This window comes from Glycine soja, chromosome 5 (assembly GCF_004193775.1).
Source record: "Glycine soja cultivar W05 chromosome 5, ASM419377v2, whole genome shotgun sequence".
NCBI lineage: Eukaryota > Viridiplantae > Streptophyta > Magnoliopsida > Fabales > Fabaceae > Glycine > Glycine soja.
The window spans coordinates 43,866,244-43,885,203 of NC_041006.1; the positions used below are offsets into that span (position 1 = coordinate 43,866,244).

Consider the following 18,960-nt stretch of genomic DNA (forward strand, 5'->3'; position numbering starts at 1 on the left):
GGTGAATGTGTTTTTCAGAAACACATTTTCTCTTTATCTCACTACTCCTATTACATTATCTCATTTATTATATCTATACTTTTCTCTTTCTAACTCTCTGTAGATATGAATTACTAATTTTCCATGCTAAAAATGGATGTACAATTGTTTACGCTGAAATCTGGTAAACAACCGCTAGTCTAAGTTAATTGCTTGCGAGATCAACTAGTGAATCTCAGGAGCATGTCATTTGTGTGTTTGCGTTTAAATGTAAAGCTTTGAATGTTCATCATTGTAACAAACCTTTATTGGTTCTGAGGTTTGCAGAAAGCAAAATTCTTTGAAAGAATCAAAATGCTGGAAGTAAACTGACAAGGGAAAGTAAATTGCAGAATTTAAAGGCTCAACGAGTTCATTCGATCGAATGAACCATTTAAAAGATAGGAATTATATAAAATGAAACGTAAATTGCATTGCATTCGAAATGTAAAGTTTACAGAAACTTAGAATGGTTCACAATCATACATTATCCTTGCGTACTCGTTTCTTTCTGCGCTGGGTACTTTGAGTGTATAAGGATTTGTAGAAATGATTTGCGACCTTGAAATCTGCCTAAAAAACTGCTATATATAGACATTCGAAATTAAACTGCCCTAACGGTCGAACACTATCCTAATGCCAAGTGTCCTGCTACGTGCACCTTGCATGCACATAACTGCTCCTTAGAACGGTTATCCATGTCGCTCGAAGTCGAACTAATTTTGTGGAGTTTTGTCAGAAATTGCGCTAAGTCCAGAAATCTTGTTGCCTTGACTTCGATTCGACCATATGCCAGCTCGATTCGCCCAATGGTTCGAAGCCCTCTTTCTTGTCTTAGCCTTATACTTCGTAAATACTTCCTTGAACCTGTGAATCCTTTTCAATAGACTCTTCTTTCTTTTCGATTCGAACAGAATCTGACAAAATTCGTATTTAGAGCATATTTTTAGCTCATCAAAAATATGGGCTAACAAATTGCCCCCAAAAAATGTCTGCTTCGATTCGAGATCGAAGGAAAATGAGAAGTTGACATTTTTTTTTCTCTTCTTCTACCAGTTTTCCTGAAACGGCGACATGATGGCACGTTTACTGGTAACCGTCGCCTCGATTTCCCACTACCCATCATTAATTCCACTTTTCTAGGCAGAGTGGGACACGTGTCACGCTAGGAAGTCGGAGGGAAATCTGATTTGATTGATTTTCGACAATTGATTATTATTATATTGTTTTTCCCTTTTTAAAGTGAAACTCCATAAATAGTGCAGAGAACCTCAGAAAAACCCCTTCAGCTTCTTTGCTTCCAAAACCTTTCTTCTTCCTTGCTTCCGAAACCCTTCTTCTTCTAATTCGTATCCATTATCTCCGGCGAAACTTTCTTATTTTTAGATACTTGTTATTCCTTTCATCATCAACCTCACCGTATCTCTGAACTTTGCCACTGTTCTTCGTGAATCCAAGCTCTTACTCACTGATTCCACCAGTTACCAAACCCTTCGCAAGAATCATCCCTTTTCAGATTTCTTACAATGTCGCAAGGACAAGCAGTTCCGTTTGCTGGGAAGTGGCAACGCTTTACAGTCAGGAATGATGGAGAAAAGGTGGTTCCAGAACCACATGGTGACGCCGAATAGACGGAAACCTGGGAATCAGAGGTGATGATCCCTTTTGCAGTGGAAAAAACGGTTTACGCTTTTGGTGGACCCCTGCCAGACAAAGCATCACTTTCGAGTAAAATGAGTAAGGTATTTCCCTGCTACCCAACTTGCGAACCTAGGATTTTTGATAGTGAGCCTTACAACTTTAATTGTTTAAGCAAACCCAACAAACTCTTTCGATCCGCCCCGTCAATAGCCCATAGGGATTACCTGCCTTGGCTTGATCGAGTCGAACAAGCGTATGAGGATTTCTGGAAGACATATGGCATCTTTGATTTGATACAATTCTCTCGATCTGGTCCTGAATATCGACCAGAAATGCTGATAGCAGCTATGCACTTCTTCGAATCTTCTACCAACACCTTTCAGTTTAAGTGTGGGATGATGACCCCCACTCTCTTAGATGTGGCCGCCCTTACAGGTCTTAGACCTAGCGGAGAAACTTACGACCCCACTAATTCTAGTGATAATATCAAACTAGTATATAAGGAGAACACCTTTTCCAAATATATAGCTGAACACAAAGGACCCGCCGAAGAGGAGGTTTCTGATGAAGAGCACGTAGCCTTCTTAACCCTGTGGCTATCTCACTATGTCTTCTGCACGAAATCCTTGCAAGTAGCCAAAAGATTTATTCCAATGGCATTACAAATTCATGAAGGTCAGAACTTTGGATTTGGACGCCTCTTGTTAGCAGTGCTATACGAATCGCTTGGTGAGGCATGCGATGATCTGAAGAAATCGAAGGATGGGTCTTCCTTCTTAGTGTCTGGGCCTATGTGGCTTCTCCAGTTGTGGCTTAATGCCACTTTTGAACAAGAAATGGGATTAATAATCCCACAAGATTATGCTGAAGAAGTTGCAAATCGCTCGATCGAAGGCCAGAGAGCACTTCGACTAACACCCAAGACCTTGGATCAAAGCTCACAAAAGCTGTTCCTAAAGTATATGAGGATTTTCCTGAGCTTTGACAAGTTTCTTCCCCAACATGCTCCATTCATTAGTCGAGAGGTTGGCCCAGCCTGGTTCACTGACTATTTCCCTACTGTCGATCCGGACAATGAAGAAGAAGTGAACGAAATATGGTCATTTTACTTGAATCCACAGATCCTGTCTTGTCGTACAGGTGTTCAATCGAACTATTTAGGCCTGGTTGGATACCAGCCTAATTTGGTTTCAAGACAATTTGGCCTCTCGCAAATTCGTCCTAAAAGCTTGTTCGAAGATCCTCAAGACGTCATAAGAGGGGCCAATCTTTCGGAAAAGACTTTCAAGAAGTTTTTGAAGATTTCTCTTGATGAAAACTATAACCTGCATCCTTTTGAGTTCAACCATTCCCACTTCTGCACCATGGGGTTTGTTACCTGGTGGGAAAAATATTATTCGACCCGTTCAGTTGGAGACACTACTATCATGATCTCCAGGCTTGAGAGTGGTTTTACACAACCAACGGTCGAGAATATTCGCTCAAACCTTCAAGCTCGAGGTATTAACTTACTTTTGACTTTCTAAATTGATATGTATTTTTTGCCTTTTCTAATATTATTACTTTCAGGCAAAACAATCATGACGAAGAAAAGTGCTGAAACGTCTCGAACTGACGTAAGACCCAAGAAAACCACTGGAGTGAAGATCCAAGAAGAGAAACAAGAAGAGAAGGTAACTCTTCCGAACTTATCTTTTAATCTTAATCGTCTTGCCTCATATTTCTTTATTTTTCAGAGTCAAAAGAAAGATGATAGCACTGAGACTACCACGACTTCAAAACGCTCGAAGCATGCGGTCGTCGAATTAGATGAAGAGAAAGATGCAAGTTTTATTTCTAATGTCAAAATTACAGCTCTATTTCAAGTCTATATTCTGACATTTCTTTACCCTCGTAACACAGGAAGAAGAGGAAAGACCTCTCATAAGAAAAAGAAAGTTACCTGCGACTTCAACCAAATCTGCTGACCAAACAGAGGCAGGCAATTCCCAGGCTCAAATGCCTAAGAAGAAAAAGAAAGTGAAGCAGGTCGAGCCTGAACCTTCTGTGGCCGTCGAGGGTGGTGAGCCAGCCAAGAAGAAAAAGAAAAAGACCAAGTCTTCAAAAGAACAAGGTGACAATCAACCTGTTGACGTCCAACCACCTTCGACCGATATTGACGGCACCGAAGTAGAAGCTGCTCCTTCTATTGCTGAGATGGGCAACCCTGTCGAGCAACCGAACTTATCACAAGAACAACCTGCCGTCGAGGTATCATTCTCTTAATGTGATTTTAAACATAGCTTATACGAAACTATTTGTTAACCTTTCTCCATGACAATTCGAATCAGGTACAACAAAATGTTTCTGCAGAAGAAATACCCTCATGTGCTCGAACATCTCCCGCTCCTGAGGCGGATGCAGTGAATGTTGAGGAATGGGGTGAAGGTCAGGGCATTGGATCCAGTCGTCCTCATGGTTGGGCAGAGGTCGATGACCATCATGAGCCGAACCAGTCAGATAATACCACTCCTCATGAATCGAGTCAGAAAAGTTCATCTGAAGAAAACTTTTTTGATGAAGACGCCATAAAAGAGGCTGAAGCTGGAGGTTCGGACATTTACCCGGTGTCTTCAACATCTAAGCTTTCCGCTAGCATAGGGATCGCAGAAGATACATTCATTCAAATGCAAGACGAAGACCCTGCTGCAGCCCTTCGACTCCTGCTGAACACAAGTCAAGCCAACACCTCAAGTGAAAAGATTCCTGGTGCTTCGTCCTCATCTGATGCTGAAATAAACTCTTCAGTACGCCAAGATTCTCTGCTCTTGAAGTTATCCATGGAATACGCACGGAAAGATGTGCTTAAATCCATTGAAGAGAACCCCTCTGCTGCCTTTGGGCACCTGAACTTTTTGAAGAAATTGCACAACCCCCTTACCTCTGATGAGATTCTAGGCAAAGTTATCCAAATCGAGGCCATCATTGACCAATTTGCAAGTACTGTGCAGAAAAAACGCGAAAATGGCGCAAGACTAGATGCCCAGAAACAGGCACATATCCTTCTACTCGAGAAAGCCCGAGCTGCTCAACATGAAGTCGAACGTCTCACCAAAGAGGCGAAAGAAGGATCTTCTGAGATCAAAAACTGTGATGATAACATCTCCTCCTGGGAGGCAACTATTACGGATCTGCTGTTTCAGGTCGATGATCTAAGGCAGAAAATTGTGACAGAGCAGGCCAAACGCAAGGAACTCCAGGAGAAGGCCGCTAACTCGATTCAGAAATTGGTTGCTGAAAAAGGGAGGGAAGGCCTGAAGGCCTTTAGCGCATCTCAGGCTGTAGCAGATGAGGCAAGGGTTATGGAGAGTGCTGACCAGGTCTTAACTAAAGAGATGGCCACCTTGAAAAAGCTGTATGAGGATTTGGTCATGAATTAGTAGAACCTATGATTTCTTTATTTCGAATTCTGTATTTCGATTTTACTTTTCGATGTAATATCGCCATTTTTATGTTTCCAGTATTTCTCTTATTCTATGCTTATTTTAACTTCGAGCAATGTTGGTTTATATTTTTTCAAATATTTACCATTTATACTCAAAGTACGTTTCTGAGGGGTTAGCTCCTCCACTTCATAAGCACCATTCGAATAAATCTGAATTATTTTAAACGGTCCTTCCCAATTTGGGGACCATTTTCCCAAGGCTCGATCCTTACTATCCATGGGCAGGATAACCTTCCAAACTAAATCTCCAATATTAAAAGTTTTTGACTTCACTTTCTTATTATAAGCTTTAGCAACTCTTTCTTTTTGTTTAGTCAAAACTTCTAATGCTCTTAATCTCTCCTCATCTAAATCAACCAACTCGTCTGACATCATTTTCCAATAATGGTCGATTGGAATGTCCATTTGTTTTTGTACCCTGGCTGATTGCAAATGTATTTCGACCGGAAGTACAGCATCATGCCCATAAGTCAGTCGAAATGGGGTAGTTTTAGTTGATTCCTTAGGAGAATTTCTACATGCCCATAGAACTTGATCTAATGTTTTATTCCAATTTCTTGGCTTTTGGGCAATGTGTTTTTTAATCAAGTTAATTACGATCTTATTGGCTGCTTCGACCTGACCATTTGCTTGCGCGTAATATGGTGTTGAGGTTAATAATCGAAAGCCAGTTTTTTGAGCAAATTCTTGCATTTTTCGTCCAGTAAAAACTGAACCTTGATCAGTGGTAATTGTTTCAGGAATACCATACCTATAAATGATATGATTTTGAATAAAACTAATTACTGCTTCCTGATCAACATTTGGCAAAGGGACTGCTTCGATCCATTTTGTAAAGTAATCGATACCAACTATAATATAACGCTGGTTCTTAGAAGAAGCAGGCTTGATTTCACCAATTAGGTCCAAAGCCCATCCTCTGAAAGGCCAAGGTTTGATTATGGAGTGTAACTCACTAGCAGGTACATGCTGTATCCCTGCATGCTTTTGGCATTCCTGACAGCCTTTAGCAAATTCTATGCAGTCTTTTAACATCGAAGGCCAATACAAACCTTGTCGAAATAAAAGCCATTTCATTTTATGGCCTGCTTGATGCGATCCACAGGCCCCACTGTGAACATGGGAAACTGCCAAGTATGCTTCTGATTCACTTAGACATTTTAGCAACACTCCTTCTGCAGTCTTTTTAAACAAATCATTTCCCATAACCACGTAATTTAAAGCCCTATATTTGACCTTTCGAGCCACATTGCCTATTGGATTTTCCAAATATTCAATAATGGACTTTCTCCAATCATTATCTAACATATTGTCAATGGCCAAAATTTGAATTTTTCCCTGGAGATCATCCATGCTTTCATCTTCATTATTTTGTGGTATACTTGCCCCCACAAGTTTTGGCATTGGCAATTTAGTGCTTAATGGCTCTGGTAACACCAGTTTATCTTTTATTTCGATCAACTGAGTTAACTTTTCCTTCGACATTTTGTACCCTGAAGCTATTTGGGCTAAATCATTTGCTTCTTGGTTTTCTTGTCGAGGTATATGCTCAATGTTAATGTAATCGAAATGATTCAGAAGAGAACTTGCTATAACAAAATATTTTGCTAAGTGTTCATTAACACATTTGTATTCTTGTGTTAATTGCCTCAACACTAATTCTAAATCACCTCTTATGTTAACATTTCTTGCCCCCAAGCTAATTAAAATTTCAAGGCCTGCAATTAGAGCCTCATACTCAGCCTCATTATTAGAACAAAGCCCTTTGATTCTATATTTAAATTTAGTTGGAACTTTATTGGGGGATATTATTAAAACTCCAATTCCAGTTCCATGTTTGTGTTTCGAACCATCGAAATATAAAATCCAAGGCTCTGTATCGACATAGTCTTGCGGCATTTCGATCACTGAGTGATCTACAATGAAATCTGCCACAATTTGTCCCTTAACAGATTTCAAAGGCTTGTACGTTAAAGAATATTCTGTTAATGCTAGAGCCCATTTTCCAATTCTACTGTGTAAAATAGGTTTTGACAACATGTGCTTAATAATATCATAATGAGAATACACATAAACATCAACAGGCTTTATATATTGCTTAAGTTTTGCACAAGAGAAATACAAACAAAGACAAAGTTTTTCTATGGCAGTATATCTAGTTTCTGCATCATTTAGTACACGACTAAGATAATAAATTGCATGCTCTACGCCATCATCATCCTCCTGAGCCAACATGCTACCAATGGTCTTGTCAGACGCAGCAATATACAACTTCATAGTCTTGTTTCGACTAGGAGGCATTAACACAGGAGGCTTGATCAGATATTCTTTAATTTCATCGAAAGCCTTTTGATGCTCTTCACCCCATTTGAATGGTTCATCTTTCTTGAGTCGAAGTAATAGCGAAAAAGTCTGTGCTTTGCCACTTAGATTCGAAATGAATCGCCTCAAGAAGTTAATTTTTCCTAGCAAAGACTGAAGCTGTTTTTTGGTCGAAGGAGGCTTCGTCTCAAGAATAGCCTTTGTCTTGTTTTGATTTATCTCAATGCCTTTTTTATGCACCACAAAACCAAGGAAATCTCCTGCACGCACACAAAAAGCACACTTTAATGGATTCATTTTTAATCCATGTTTCCTCATTCGTTCGAAAGATTGCCTAAGGTAATCCAAATGGCTATCTTCTGAAGAGGATTTGATGATTATATCATCAATATAAACTTGCATAAATGTGTCAATAAAATCATGAAACATGGAATTCATGGCCCTTTGATAAGTGGCCCCAGCATTTTTCAACCCAAAGGGCATAACCATCCATTCATAAGTGCCTAGAGCACCAGGGCATCGAAATGCTGTTTTTGACACATCACTTTCAGCAATAAATATTTGGTTATAACCAGAATAACCATCTAACATGCTTAAAAATTCGAAGCCAGCTGTTGAATCTACCAACATTTCTGCTACCGGCATAGCATATTCATCTTTAGGTGTAGCATTATTTAAATCCCTAAAATCTATGCATACTCTAAGAGTTCCATTCTTTTTAATGACAGGGACTATATTTGCTAACCATTCGACATACCTGGCAGACCTGATGAATTTACACCTCAGCAGCCTTTCGATCTCTTCCTTAATCTTGGACATGATTTCTGGTGCGAATCTTCTTGGTAGTTGTTTTACTGGTCTTTTTCCTTCCTTAATAGGTAATTTCATTTCGACCATTTCTCTGCTTAACCCAGGCATTTCGTGGTAATCCCAAGCAAAACAGTCTTTAAATTCTCTAAGAAGAGGCACCAGCTTTTCTTTTAGACTTGAGGTAATATTGGCACTGATATAGGTTGGCCTTTTTATCGAGCCATCTCCAATGTCGATCTCCTCCAAAGGATCTTGAGCCTGCATCTTTGGCACCTCACTTATGGGATTTTTCTCAAAACCCAGTGGCTCATCATCATAAATGCAGTCCAGTCTTCGATCCTTTATTTCTTTGTTTTCATGATCTTCGATCTTGGCTTCAACTGCCATATTTTGTTGGGATTCAGCCTCAAAGGCCGTATTTAGTCTATTTTCGGCCATATAAGCCGTAATTCTGGCCCATGCAGTGGCCTCAGTCATATTAATCTTCATATATATTCCACCCAGTTGGTGGAATGACTCCATCTTCAGAGGGAACAGCATCAATTTCCTCCCTCTCCCATATAAACCCATAGGTAGGATGGAGTTTGACAGAGTGGATAACATTGTTACTTGGCTCGAAAATAGTCTCCTTGTCACCACAAGGTGCTATGTTAGCCAAATTTTTGTCAAAGGTTTGTGGAGTAACAATATCAACCTCTAACTTATAGAAGCTTTGATCTGCCTCTATATTTTCAACAATCCCATCCTCCCTCCAGATAATGAGTTTCTGGTGGAGGGTAGATGGCACAGCCCCAACTCCATGGATCCACTCCCTTCCTAATAGCAAGTTAAAATTAGCCTTGGACTGTATCACCAGGAATAGAGTTGGTCGAACTATACTGCCTACAGCAACATCTACTTGAATGGCTCCCAAAGAATAGCCAGTTTTGCCCTCATAATTAGAAAGCACAATGTTGTGGGAAGATAGATCAGTGTCATGTTTCCCGATCTTGTAGAGCATAGATCGAGGCATTAAGTTGACAGCCGCTCCTCCATCAATGAGCACTTTGTTGATTCCAACATTCTCAACTTTTGCCCTGATGAAAAGAGGTTTGAGATGACTTTTCATCTGAAAATCTGGCTTTTCGAAATAAGCTAATTGTTCTTCCACACAGCCATTGTTCATAACATAGTAACATACTGGCTTTGGGTCAGCCATATCAAAATGATCGAACTCACTTTCGATCTCAGTAACTTCAGATTGAACATCATATTCAGATGGCAAGATAGATACCACACAGATGACATCAAAGTCTGGTTCAGAATCCAGTAGATCCTCATCCTCCATCTTATCTTCATCCACTAGAGGCAGGAGTCTCTCTTTTACTGGCCTCCTAGATATTTCTTTATACTGGCCCGTTTGCAGATTCTGTTGGGCCAATTTCTTCTGACGCTGGAACCTACGCCATTGGGTCCTCGTCATAGGATTCTTTCCTCTGTAATTGTTCCTATAAGAGTACCTATTAGCCTCCTGTGGGCCAATTTGCTTCGTTCCACTCGAACCACCTACTTCCATGGCCCCTTTGTTGAACCTTATGAGTCCCTGGTGCATCCATTTTTCGACCGGAACTGAACCAGGAGGAGCGAAAGTATTCCTTCGACCAGACTTCTGATTAGTGTTCGACTGCACCATAACCCTTTTGCCTTTATCGAAACGTTGGTTCTGCTTTGCCCCCTTGTTAACAACTTGGTATTTTTTGAGGCCCTCAGTAGCCTCCTTATCACATACTGCACTGCAGCGAGGGCAGAGCATCACAATCTTGTTTTCGAGTTTGCATCTGTTCAAGAAATCAATTAAATCCTCCTCAGCCTGAGGATACACAACCTTCATTTGTTCGTTGTAATCCTCTTCAGATATGTCCTGAACTTGCACCTGAGACAACTCCATTGCCTCGACCATCATTATTTCTTGGGGCTCTGCATAAAGAGTTTCAGCAGCTTTAGATGTTTCAGCATTTGCCTGGGCAGCCTTTGGTTTCTCACCAAATTTGAGCCTCCCTTCGTTGAGAGCCTTTTGAACCAAATCCCTGAAAAGAACACAACGTGAGGTTTTATGGCCAAGGAAATTATGAAATTTACAATAACCCCTTTTCTTCTGTTGTTCGATTGGGGGTACTTTCAAGCCCTTAGGAACAACAATTTGGCCATCTGTGACTAATAAATCAAATATTTCATCACATTTAGTTATGTCAAATGTATAAGTTTTAGACACAAATTTATCATTTTTAGGTTCAACAGGGTTTTTTCCATTGGAAGGTCTAAGGAGTTTACAAACATAAGGAGGTCCAGGTTTTAATTCTGCTAAATCAACCTCATTGTCCTCGATATCTTCATAAATAATATCGAACTCCTGGTCACTGTCATTGGTTTCCACATATGCAACCTTTTCCTTCCTGTGGAACTTAGAATTTCTAGCCTTTTCAGCCTTCAATCGTTCGAGCTGTCGAACTCTATCAGCCAATTGAGCCATATCCCTTAAATACTGGGTATCTAATTTCTTTCTAATCGAATAGTCTAAGCCACCAGCAGCCATTTCGACTAATTCATGTTCAAGGACTTGGGTGAAACACCTTGCCTTTAAGAGTCTGAATCTGTTCAAATAATCATCAATTGATTCAGGTGCCTTACGTCGAACGCTGGCTAACTCTTTAAGGCTTATCTTAGACTGTCCCATATAGAATTGCTCATGGAAAATCCTCTCCAATTGGTTCCAATTATGTATGGAATGAGGAGGAAGGGTTGTAAACCATGTGAAAGCATTTTTAGTTAAAGAATTAGGGAAATATTTCATTCTTAAATTTTCATTATTAGCCAAGTCCCCTGCCTCGACCAAATATCTAGCAACGTGTTCGACAGTAGACTCATTTGTCTCTCCTGCAAACTTAGTAAACTTAGGGATTTTCACACCCCTTGGTAATTCCGTCTGTAACACATATTCAGATAATGGAGACATAAAATTGGGCCTGTGTAAGCCCAAGTTCAAACCATTCTGTACTAGAATTGTTTCGACCATTTGGGCCAAGTTATTCTGCCTATCGAAACGGTTTTGTTGAACATTCCCTATTACTTCATCAGCATTTTGGTTTCTATTTACCAATACTATACCAGGGTTTGGTTCGACCTGTTGGGCTAGTGGCTCTATGCGTGCCAATGGTTGTGGTGCTTGAGCCATTTGCATCCCTGGATTGTTAGGCATCTGTATCTCTTGGACAGGCGCCTGTATTTGGATCTGTCGAATTGGTGGTTGCTGTATGGGTGGTGCCCCAAAAAAGTCAGCAATTCGACTTATTTGATTTGTTAACATTTGGTAACTATCATTTGTATTTTGAATTAAGGGGTTAATGACAGTTCCTATTTGTTGTGTTAACATGTTAACCATATCATGGTTACTTTCATCCATTTGTTGTCTGAGTGACAAAACGGATGTATTGGTTAAATGTTGAGGAATTACCCTACCTTGATTGCCCGCTACAGACCCTGATGGAGAGAACGTATTAAGATTCTCTACATTTGGTTGAGAGTTTTGCAGCCCTGTCATCAAAGATGTAGGCATGCCATATAGAGGGTTTTGAAGCGGTCGAAAGGGACTTCCACTGGGATTCCCTAAACTGGGGTTATTCCATGGGGCAAAAGCAGACGCTGACGTGGTCGAACTTGCCAACGTCATGTTGGTCATGGGAGAAGTTACCCCTGTCTGATTCATAACCGTCGAAGCGGTCGAACTTATCGTGCCAACAGTTGGGTCATGAATTGTTCCTATGCCAGAATTTATATTGGCATTACTGACAGATGTCTGCGTTGGTTGCCCCTCCATATTTGGAAGATCATTGTTTCGATTACTTGGGGGTGGTCTAGCCATCCTTGTACGAGTTTTAAATTCTGTTAAGTGTGGAACAGACTTCCCACTTCTTAAATGCATACAAGATCAAAACAATTAAGAGTGCAATAAACCAACAGCACTAAATAAAACTTTAATAATAATTTAAAGCAGCAACACACAATTGACCTGTCCCACTGGGCGTGCCAATTTGTTTACGCTGAAATCTGGTAAACAACCGCTAGTCTAAGTTAATTGCTTGCGAGATCAACTAGTGAATCTCAGGAGCATGTCATTTGTGTGTTTGCGTTTAAATGTAAAGCTTTGAATGTTCATCATTGTAACAAACCTTTATTGGTTCTGAGGTTTGCAGAAAGCAAAATTCTTTGAAAGAATCAAAATGCTGGAAGTAAACTGACAAGGGAAAGGTAAATTGCAGAATTTAAAGGCTCAACGAGTTCATTCGATCGAATGAACCATTTAAAAGATAGGAATTATATAAAATGAAACGTAAATTGCATTGCATTCGAAATGTAAAGTTTACAGAAACTTAGAATGGTTCACAATCATACATTATCCTTGCGTACTCGTTTCTCTCTGCGCTGGGTACTTTGAGTGTATAAGGATTTGTAGAAATGATTTGCGACCTTGAAATCTGCCTAAAAAACTGCTATATATAGACATTCGAAATTAAACTGCCCTAACGGTCGAACACTATCCTAATGCCAAGTGTCCTGCTACGTACACCTTGCATGCACATAACTGCTCCTTAGAACGGTTATCCATGTCGCTCGAAGTCGAACTAATTTTGTGGAGTTTTGTCAGAAATTGCGCTAAGTCCAGAAATCTTGTTGCCTTGACTTCGATTCGACCATATGCCAGCTCGATTCGCCCAATGGTTCGAAGCCCTCTTTCTTGTCTTAGCCTTATACTTCGTAAATACTTCCTTGAACCTGTGAATCCCTTTCAATAGACTCTTCTTTCTTTTCGATTCGAACAGAATCTGACAAAATTCGTATTTAGAGCATATTTTTAGCTCATCAAAAATATGGGCTAACAACAATATATTACCACTGCTGGCTGGATTGATCAATTACAAGAACTTAGATCAGATCAATTTCTTAATGAACTGCTCCTTTGGGATTTCATATTTCAAATAAGTCAATAATATTGATATGTCTTTGATGTGGTGAAGGGTACGAAAAACATTGTACCTGTACAGTGATGCCAAGAATTATCAACCGATTGTTGTTAACAGTACTTTTTTTTCCCATGAGTTTTATTATATGTGTCATGCAAAGCATGCAATGCAACTTTGGTTTTTCTTTGTGCAGATGGAATAAAGCCAGAAGATGTTGGTTTATCTATTTACTCGATTATCTCTTTCACTATACTATATCCTTATTTTTAAATTAAAATTCAATAATATTTTTTTTTAAAAAAAAACTATCAACAACTAAAAATAACCTTATATTACGATATAACTTATTTATCATAAATGTAAAATATAATTTATATAAGGAAAATATTTATTATAAATTTTATTTATATAAAAATAAACATTTATCGTGTAATTTGTAAAGGTTAAAATACTGATAATAGTTTTTGTACCAACTAATGACGTGATGGAGTCATTACAGGATCAATTGGATCGTAATCAAGCACTCTTTCACCTCAAGACATGCGAGATCTTATGAGACTATTCACTTCAATGGAGAACACTTACAACAAGACTTTTTTTTTAAAGGCCACTTACAACAAGACTTGAGAGTCATAAGTTGATTCGATGGTTGAAACTTGAAAAGAAGGACATAAGAGTTGAAATGATTAGTACATAAGAGTTGAAATAATAAGGAGGTCATGAATTTGAATTCTCTTATTAACATAATCTCTCTCTATATAAAACTTACAATATGACTTGAGGTGTTTAATATGTCAACGATGAACCCAAATCCCTCCAACATTGAGGCAACTCTCTTCCAACCACAATATTTATAGGCTCACTGGTATAGACTTATTTTTGGAAGAAGGAAACTTATATCATTTCATTGATAATGAGTAATTCAATACGGGTTGTTGAAATATAATTGAAAACATAGGGACTAGCATAAAAATGTGATGCTCTAACAAGGGAATGAGCAACATGATTTGTTTGTTTTCAAATAAAATAAACCATGGCGTTACTGTGAGTGGTGAAGCAACTGTTTACAGCTGCAGGGTACACTTCCTTCTTTTAGTTTGACCTCAAGGCTGAGGTTTAATAGGCATCTACATATATGAGAAAAATAATGAATAAAGTGAGTGCCAAAATATTTCTGTAACCAAGTTATATTGGAAAATTTATGTCCATCCTAATTGCCCGCAAAATCACATTACAGGTGTTTTGATTATATCTTAAAATACACTCGAAATGGTGTTTGTTACACACTCCTAAGTTACACCGATATATTTTAAGATAAGATAATTGTAAAACTTAAAAATGAAAACCTCTTGTTTCATGATTTGAAAACCCATTATATGAAAACCTCTCGATGCTCACAAACAAACCCGGGTATTAAAACCCATTACTCTTTAAAAATAGGAAGCATTATATTATACCCTCAAAAGCTGTATCCCAAAAGGTTTTTGGAGTTGACAGATCTGCTCATATCTTTTAACAAAAACCTTTCAAACTCCTCATATAGTTGTATATAGTCTACTCATTTACCCTCAAGCCATCGAATCCAAAACTTACTAAACTTTAATAGCTGAAGCCCATTGGAATTACTATACAGAAGTAAAGGAAAAATTAAAAACGATAATTAAAAAAAAATCTTTATAATGGATCATTTAATCTTGAATGCTAAATCATATCCAACAGTAGTAAGGGGCGACCGCTCAATAACGAAATAGAGTTCACACAACCACTCAATAATGATTAATGAGAAATAGCAAGCAGTAACCATTAATTAAAAATATTAAACAACAAAAGAGGCTGATACAAACATACACATTAATGTGACTAAAGTAAACTGTAAAAGTCAAATAAATATTACTTAAAGAACAACAGAATCATGAGTACCCGCTAATCACTTCAGGGGTCAAACTAAATGTTGCACAACAACAAACTAAAATAGACAGAGTCATTTCACCCTCAGAAAAATCAGTACCACTACTTCCTAACCGCTTTACAGATCTTTTACCTCTTGTGCCTTGTTAATAACACTTGTACAAGTTGTCCTTCATCATGTTCAGGCCTAGCTCGGGGCTGATGTATGTGGTTGAAAAAATTGCGGCAGCTGCTGTGACTGTGGCTGGGGATATTGCTGTTCATACACCTGTGTCTGTGTCTGTGGCAGTGGCTGTGGCGGTGGCTGTTGCTGGGTCTCATCCCTCAATGGCGCTTTAAGGTCCAAAGTTGACAGTACTTCCAACTCTTGAATTGCCGCAATTGCAGTGACTGGGCTTTCATGGTTAAAATAAGGCTTAAGCGTGCCAAGGGACTCCTTCACTTTTGATTGCTGTAAATTAAACAATGGGGGCATCAAATATAAGACCTATGAATTATGAAATATGATAAACATTCAAACGGAAGACTATTTCAACTCACAAAGTGTTCAAGCTTCTTCCTTAGATCTTCATTAGCAGCCTTATGTGCTGTGATTGCAGCAGCTGTCGATCCCTATTTCACAATAAATGAAGCGCCACAATACGCAAATGAGAACATTTTCAACAACGGTAATTTAAATTCACAACACAAATAATTTCTAAGCATACTGAGAACAAAATATATTTAAAAATCACAAAAATATTTATATGGAAGTCGTAGTTCGTAGCCGTGCATTTTCTATATCCCGTTACATTCTTTAATCAAACTGCATATTCCACTCGTCTAAGAGGTCTGGATGAGAATTCTTATTGTTTGCTGAGTCTGAATGTTATATTCATCGTACATAGTCAACTATCAAATCAAATATAATATTCACAAATTTTAAGGAGATATTTTCATGTACTTTAATCCCCAACCCAAGGCCCACCTCCTCCAAACATCATGAATAAGAGAGAAGAATGATATTGTGATGTTATATTCATCCCACAAAGGGTTCATTTGACTTGTATTTTAGTAAAAACTACTTTTAGAAGATTTACTGTTAAAAGAATTTAATGATATAACTATATTTGGAATAGAAATATTTTTAAAACTTTACTAGAATAATTAATTTTGTTTGAAAAATAAAATAAATTCAATTTTGACACAACTTTGGTTTATTATCAAAAAACCCAATTACAACATTATAACTCACATCTTAATGTAAAATACATAACGATCTAAGTACACATCTCAATCATGTTGGATAGTTAAAAATTAATTTCATCAAAATCTAAAATAAATGGTCAGTAAAAGTAAGACGACGTACTCCATTTACGCTACAGAGGCAATTTTGATGGAAGTAAAAAATAAATGCTTCAAAGTTTCACTTCAAAAACATATGATTCTAGTGGCAGCAAAATTACCTTTCTGCATGGCAATTTAATTAAACCAAACAAAAACAAAACCGTACAGATCACTTAAATTGAACTCAAGGACAAGTTTAGAAGAGGCACATTATAAGACAAACATGCTCACATCGGATACTCTTACGCTTGTTTAAGTACTTATTTATCTTTTTTGGACACCCACATCTTAAAAACACTTCCTAAAAGAGACAACAAAAATTATCGTATAGGTATTATGAAAAGAAAGAAAAAAAATTGTTATTCAAATGGTCCATTTGTGAGGCAAGAACGGTGTAAAATCCAAAACAGTTTTCCCTCTATGCTTGCTTAATATAAAAAAAATAAAACTTCGTACCCATTGCCCAGAGGCTCTTCGCTATGCGAAGGTGTGGAGGAGGGATGTTGTACGCAGCCTTACCCTTGCATATGCAAAGAGGCTGTTTCCGGATTCGAACCCATGACCAACAGGTCACCAAGGCACAACTTTACCGCTGCACCAGGGCTCGCCCTCACAGAATACTTGTTGAAAATATCAGACACTACAAAGTCAGCGAGAGACATTCAATCTAGTTCGTACTGAAAGTATCTAACTCCACATAATAAAGCAGTACTACAAATATGCATATGAAGCTAGCTAGCGTAAATGGAACGAAGCTTGTCTTGGAAGCAAAAGAAAAACAGGTAGCATTAAAAAATAAAAAATAAAAAAGTTAGAACTTCGAAGCAGAAAAACAAAAGTATCACCTTGGGGCGGCCCACGGGCCTTCTTACAGGATTCTTGGACCTTCCTACGGCGAGCTTCTGAGGCCGGCCGGGCCTAACCACCGGGAAGACCCCACGTGGACGTCCGCGGCCACGACCACGCGCTGCACCGGCAACGGCAGATAGCGCCGGAGCCCCCGCAGCAGTAAAACTCTTTTTAGGCCTTCCTCGGGGCCTGGGAGATCCATTGGGCACGGAAGCAGTAGGAAGGATGGGCTGCACAGTAGGCAGGCCGGGAGCAACTGGGGCTGCGAAGGGGATGACGTTTACGTTGGATTGGGCTTTGGGTGGGCGTCCAGGACGTCGTTTGAGACCACTGGAGATCGCCGACACGGATTTGGGCTTGGGGGGACGGCCAGGCCTCTTGGGCAGCTTAGATCTCCCAGTCCCGGGTGGACGACCCCTTGGGCCTGGCGGGCTGACACCAATCTTTTTAGGACGACCGGGGCCTCTTTTGGCGGATAGAAGAGCAGGGCTGTCGGTGAGGGCTGCAGCAGGCCAGACGGGGTGGGGCTTGGGCTTGGGGGGACGACCACGGGTCTTTTGGGGCTGGAGCGCAGGCAGATGATGAGATCCAGGAAGCTTGTAGGATTTCTTGACGAGGACGAGGAGGGCAGAGGATTTCAATCGGTTGAGATGGTGAGTCAACAAAGCAGGGTGAGTGGGTGGAAGGTCCTTGTAGACTTGTTCTATGTACTTTCCTATGGCTCGCTTGCTCGAACCATCCCTCTCCTTCAGAGCTCCGATTGCTGTGTATATCATCTCATCGTAAGGAGGGTGTTTGGGACTGAAGGAGATGGCCATGGAGGAGACAGAGAGACAGAGAGAGAGAGGAAGGAGATTCCAAATTTGGGAAATAGAGAGAGATTAGGTCATTTGATTTTCATATTGGGAATTGTGAGTGACATCATCATGATGTCAGCCCTTGATTTTCTCTTGCGGATAGCTATGCCATTTCCTAACCAAGCTGTCTTCATTCTTTCTAAAACTTTTTAACTGCCTCATGCTAGCGCTTTCGTTCCTTTTTTTATATATGGTGCAAAATTGTAACTAATTAAATATTATATTTTTTCTTAATAAATTTAAATTTTATTTTACATTTTCAATAGACTGTGTGTGGATTATCCAGGGATTAATGAAAAACTAGCACACCACAGTATTTGTCAATAACCCAATGGTCCCGCCAGACAGAATACGGACTTATTTCCACCAAACCTCCATTTATTATTTTCTTATGAATTAATTAGTTGTCGGATTGGATAATCTCGTCACAAGAAGAAGCATCAAGAACATTCTTAATTAATTCTTTAATAAGTACACTGCTCGATATATAGTTGACTATAAACAACACTCATGAGTTCTTGTTAATGTGGTGTCTACCTCATTCGACAAAAAAATAAATATGTTTGTTGAATTATTAGCAAGAGTGTAAAATTATTTAATATAAAATAATGTAATTTTATGTATAGTTTTCTGATGGAAATGAAAAACATGATTTGTTTTTTAGTTGCAGTGTCACTTCTTAGAAGTAGAATTTGAAATTAATATTTTTTTCTCTCAAAAACATAAAATACTGAATATGTCAAGTTCA

General features: G+C 39.0%; 1 protein-coding gene across 1 annotated transcript; it reads right to left on the reverse strand.

Annotated features, from left to right (window-relative positions):
- Positions 1-15,048: 15,048 nt before the first annotated feature.
- On the reverse strand, positions 15,049-18,331 carry LOC114413727 (atherin-like). Its single transcript, XM_028378261.1, has 3 exons — positions 17,352-18,331; positions 15,721-15,792; positions 15,049-15,631 (listed from the first exon to the last, which is right to left on the reverse strand). Exons 1-3 carry the CDS (start codon positions 18,171-18,173, stop codon positions 15,368-15,370), a joined length of 1,158 nt encoding a protein of 385 aa, XP_028234062.1. The 5' UTR covers positions 18,174-18,331; the 3' UTR covers positions 15,049-15,367.
- Between the last annotated feature and the right edge of the window lie 629 nt (positions 18,332-18,960).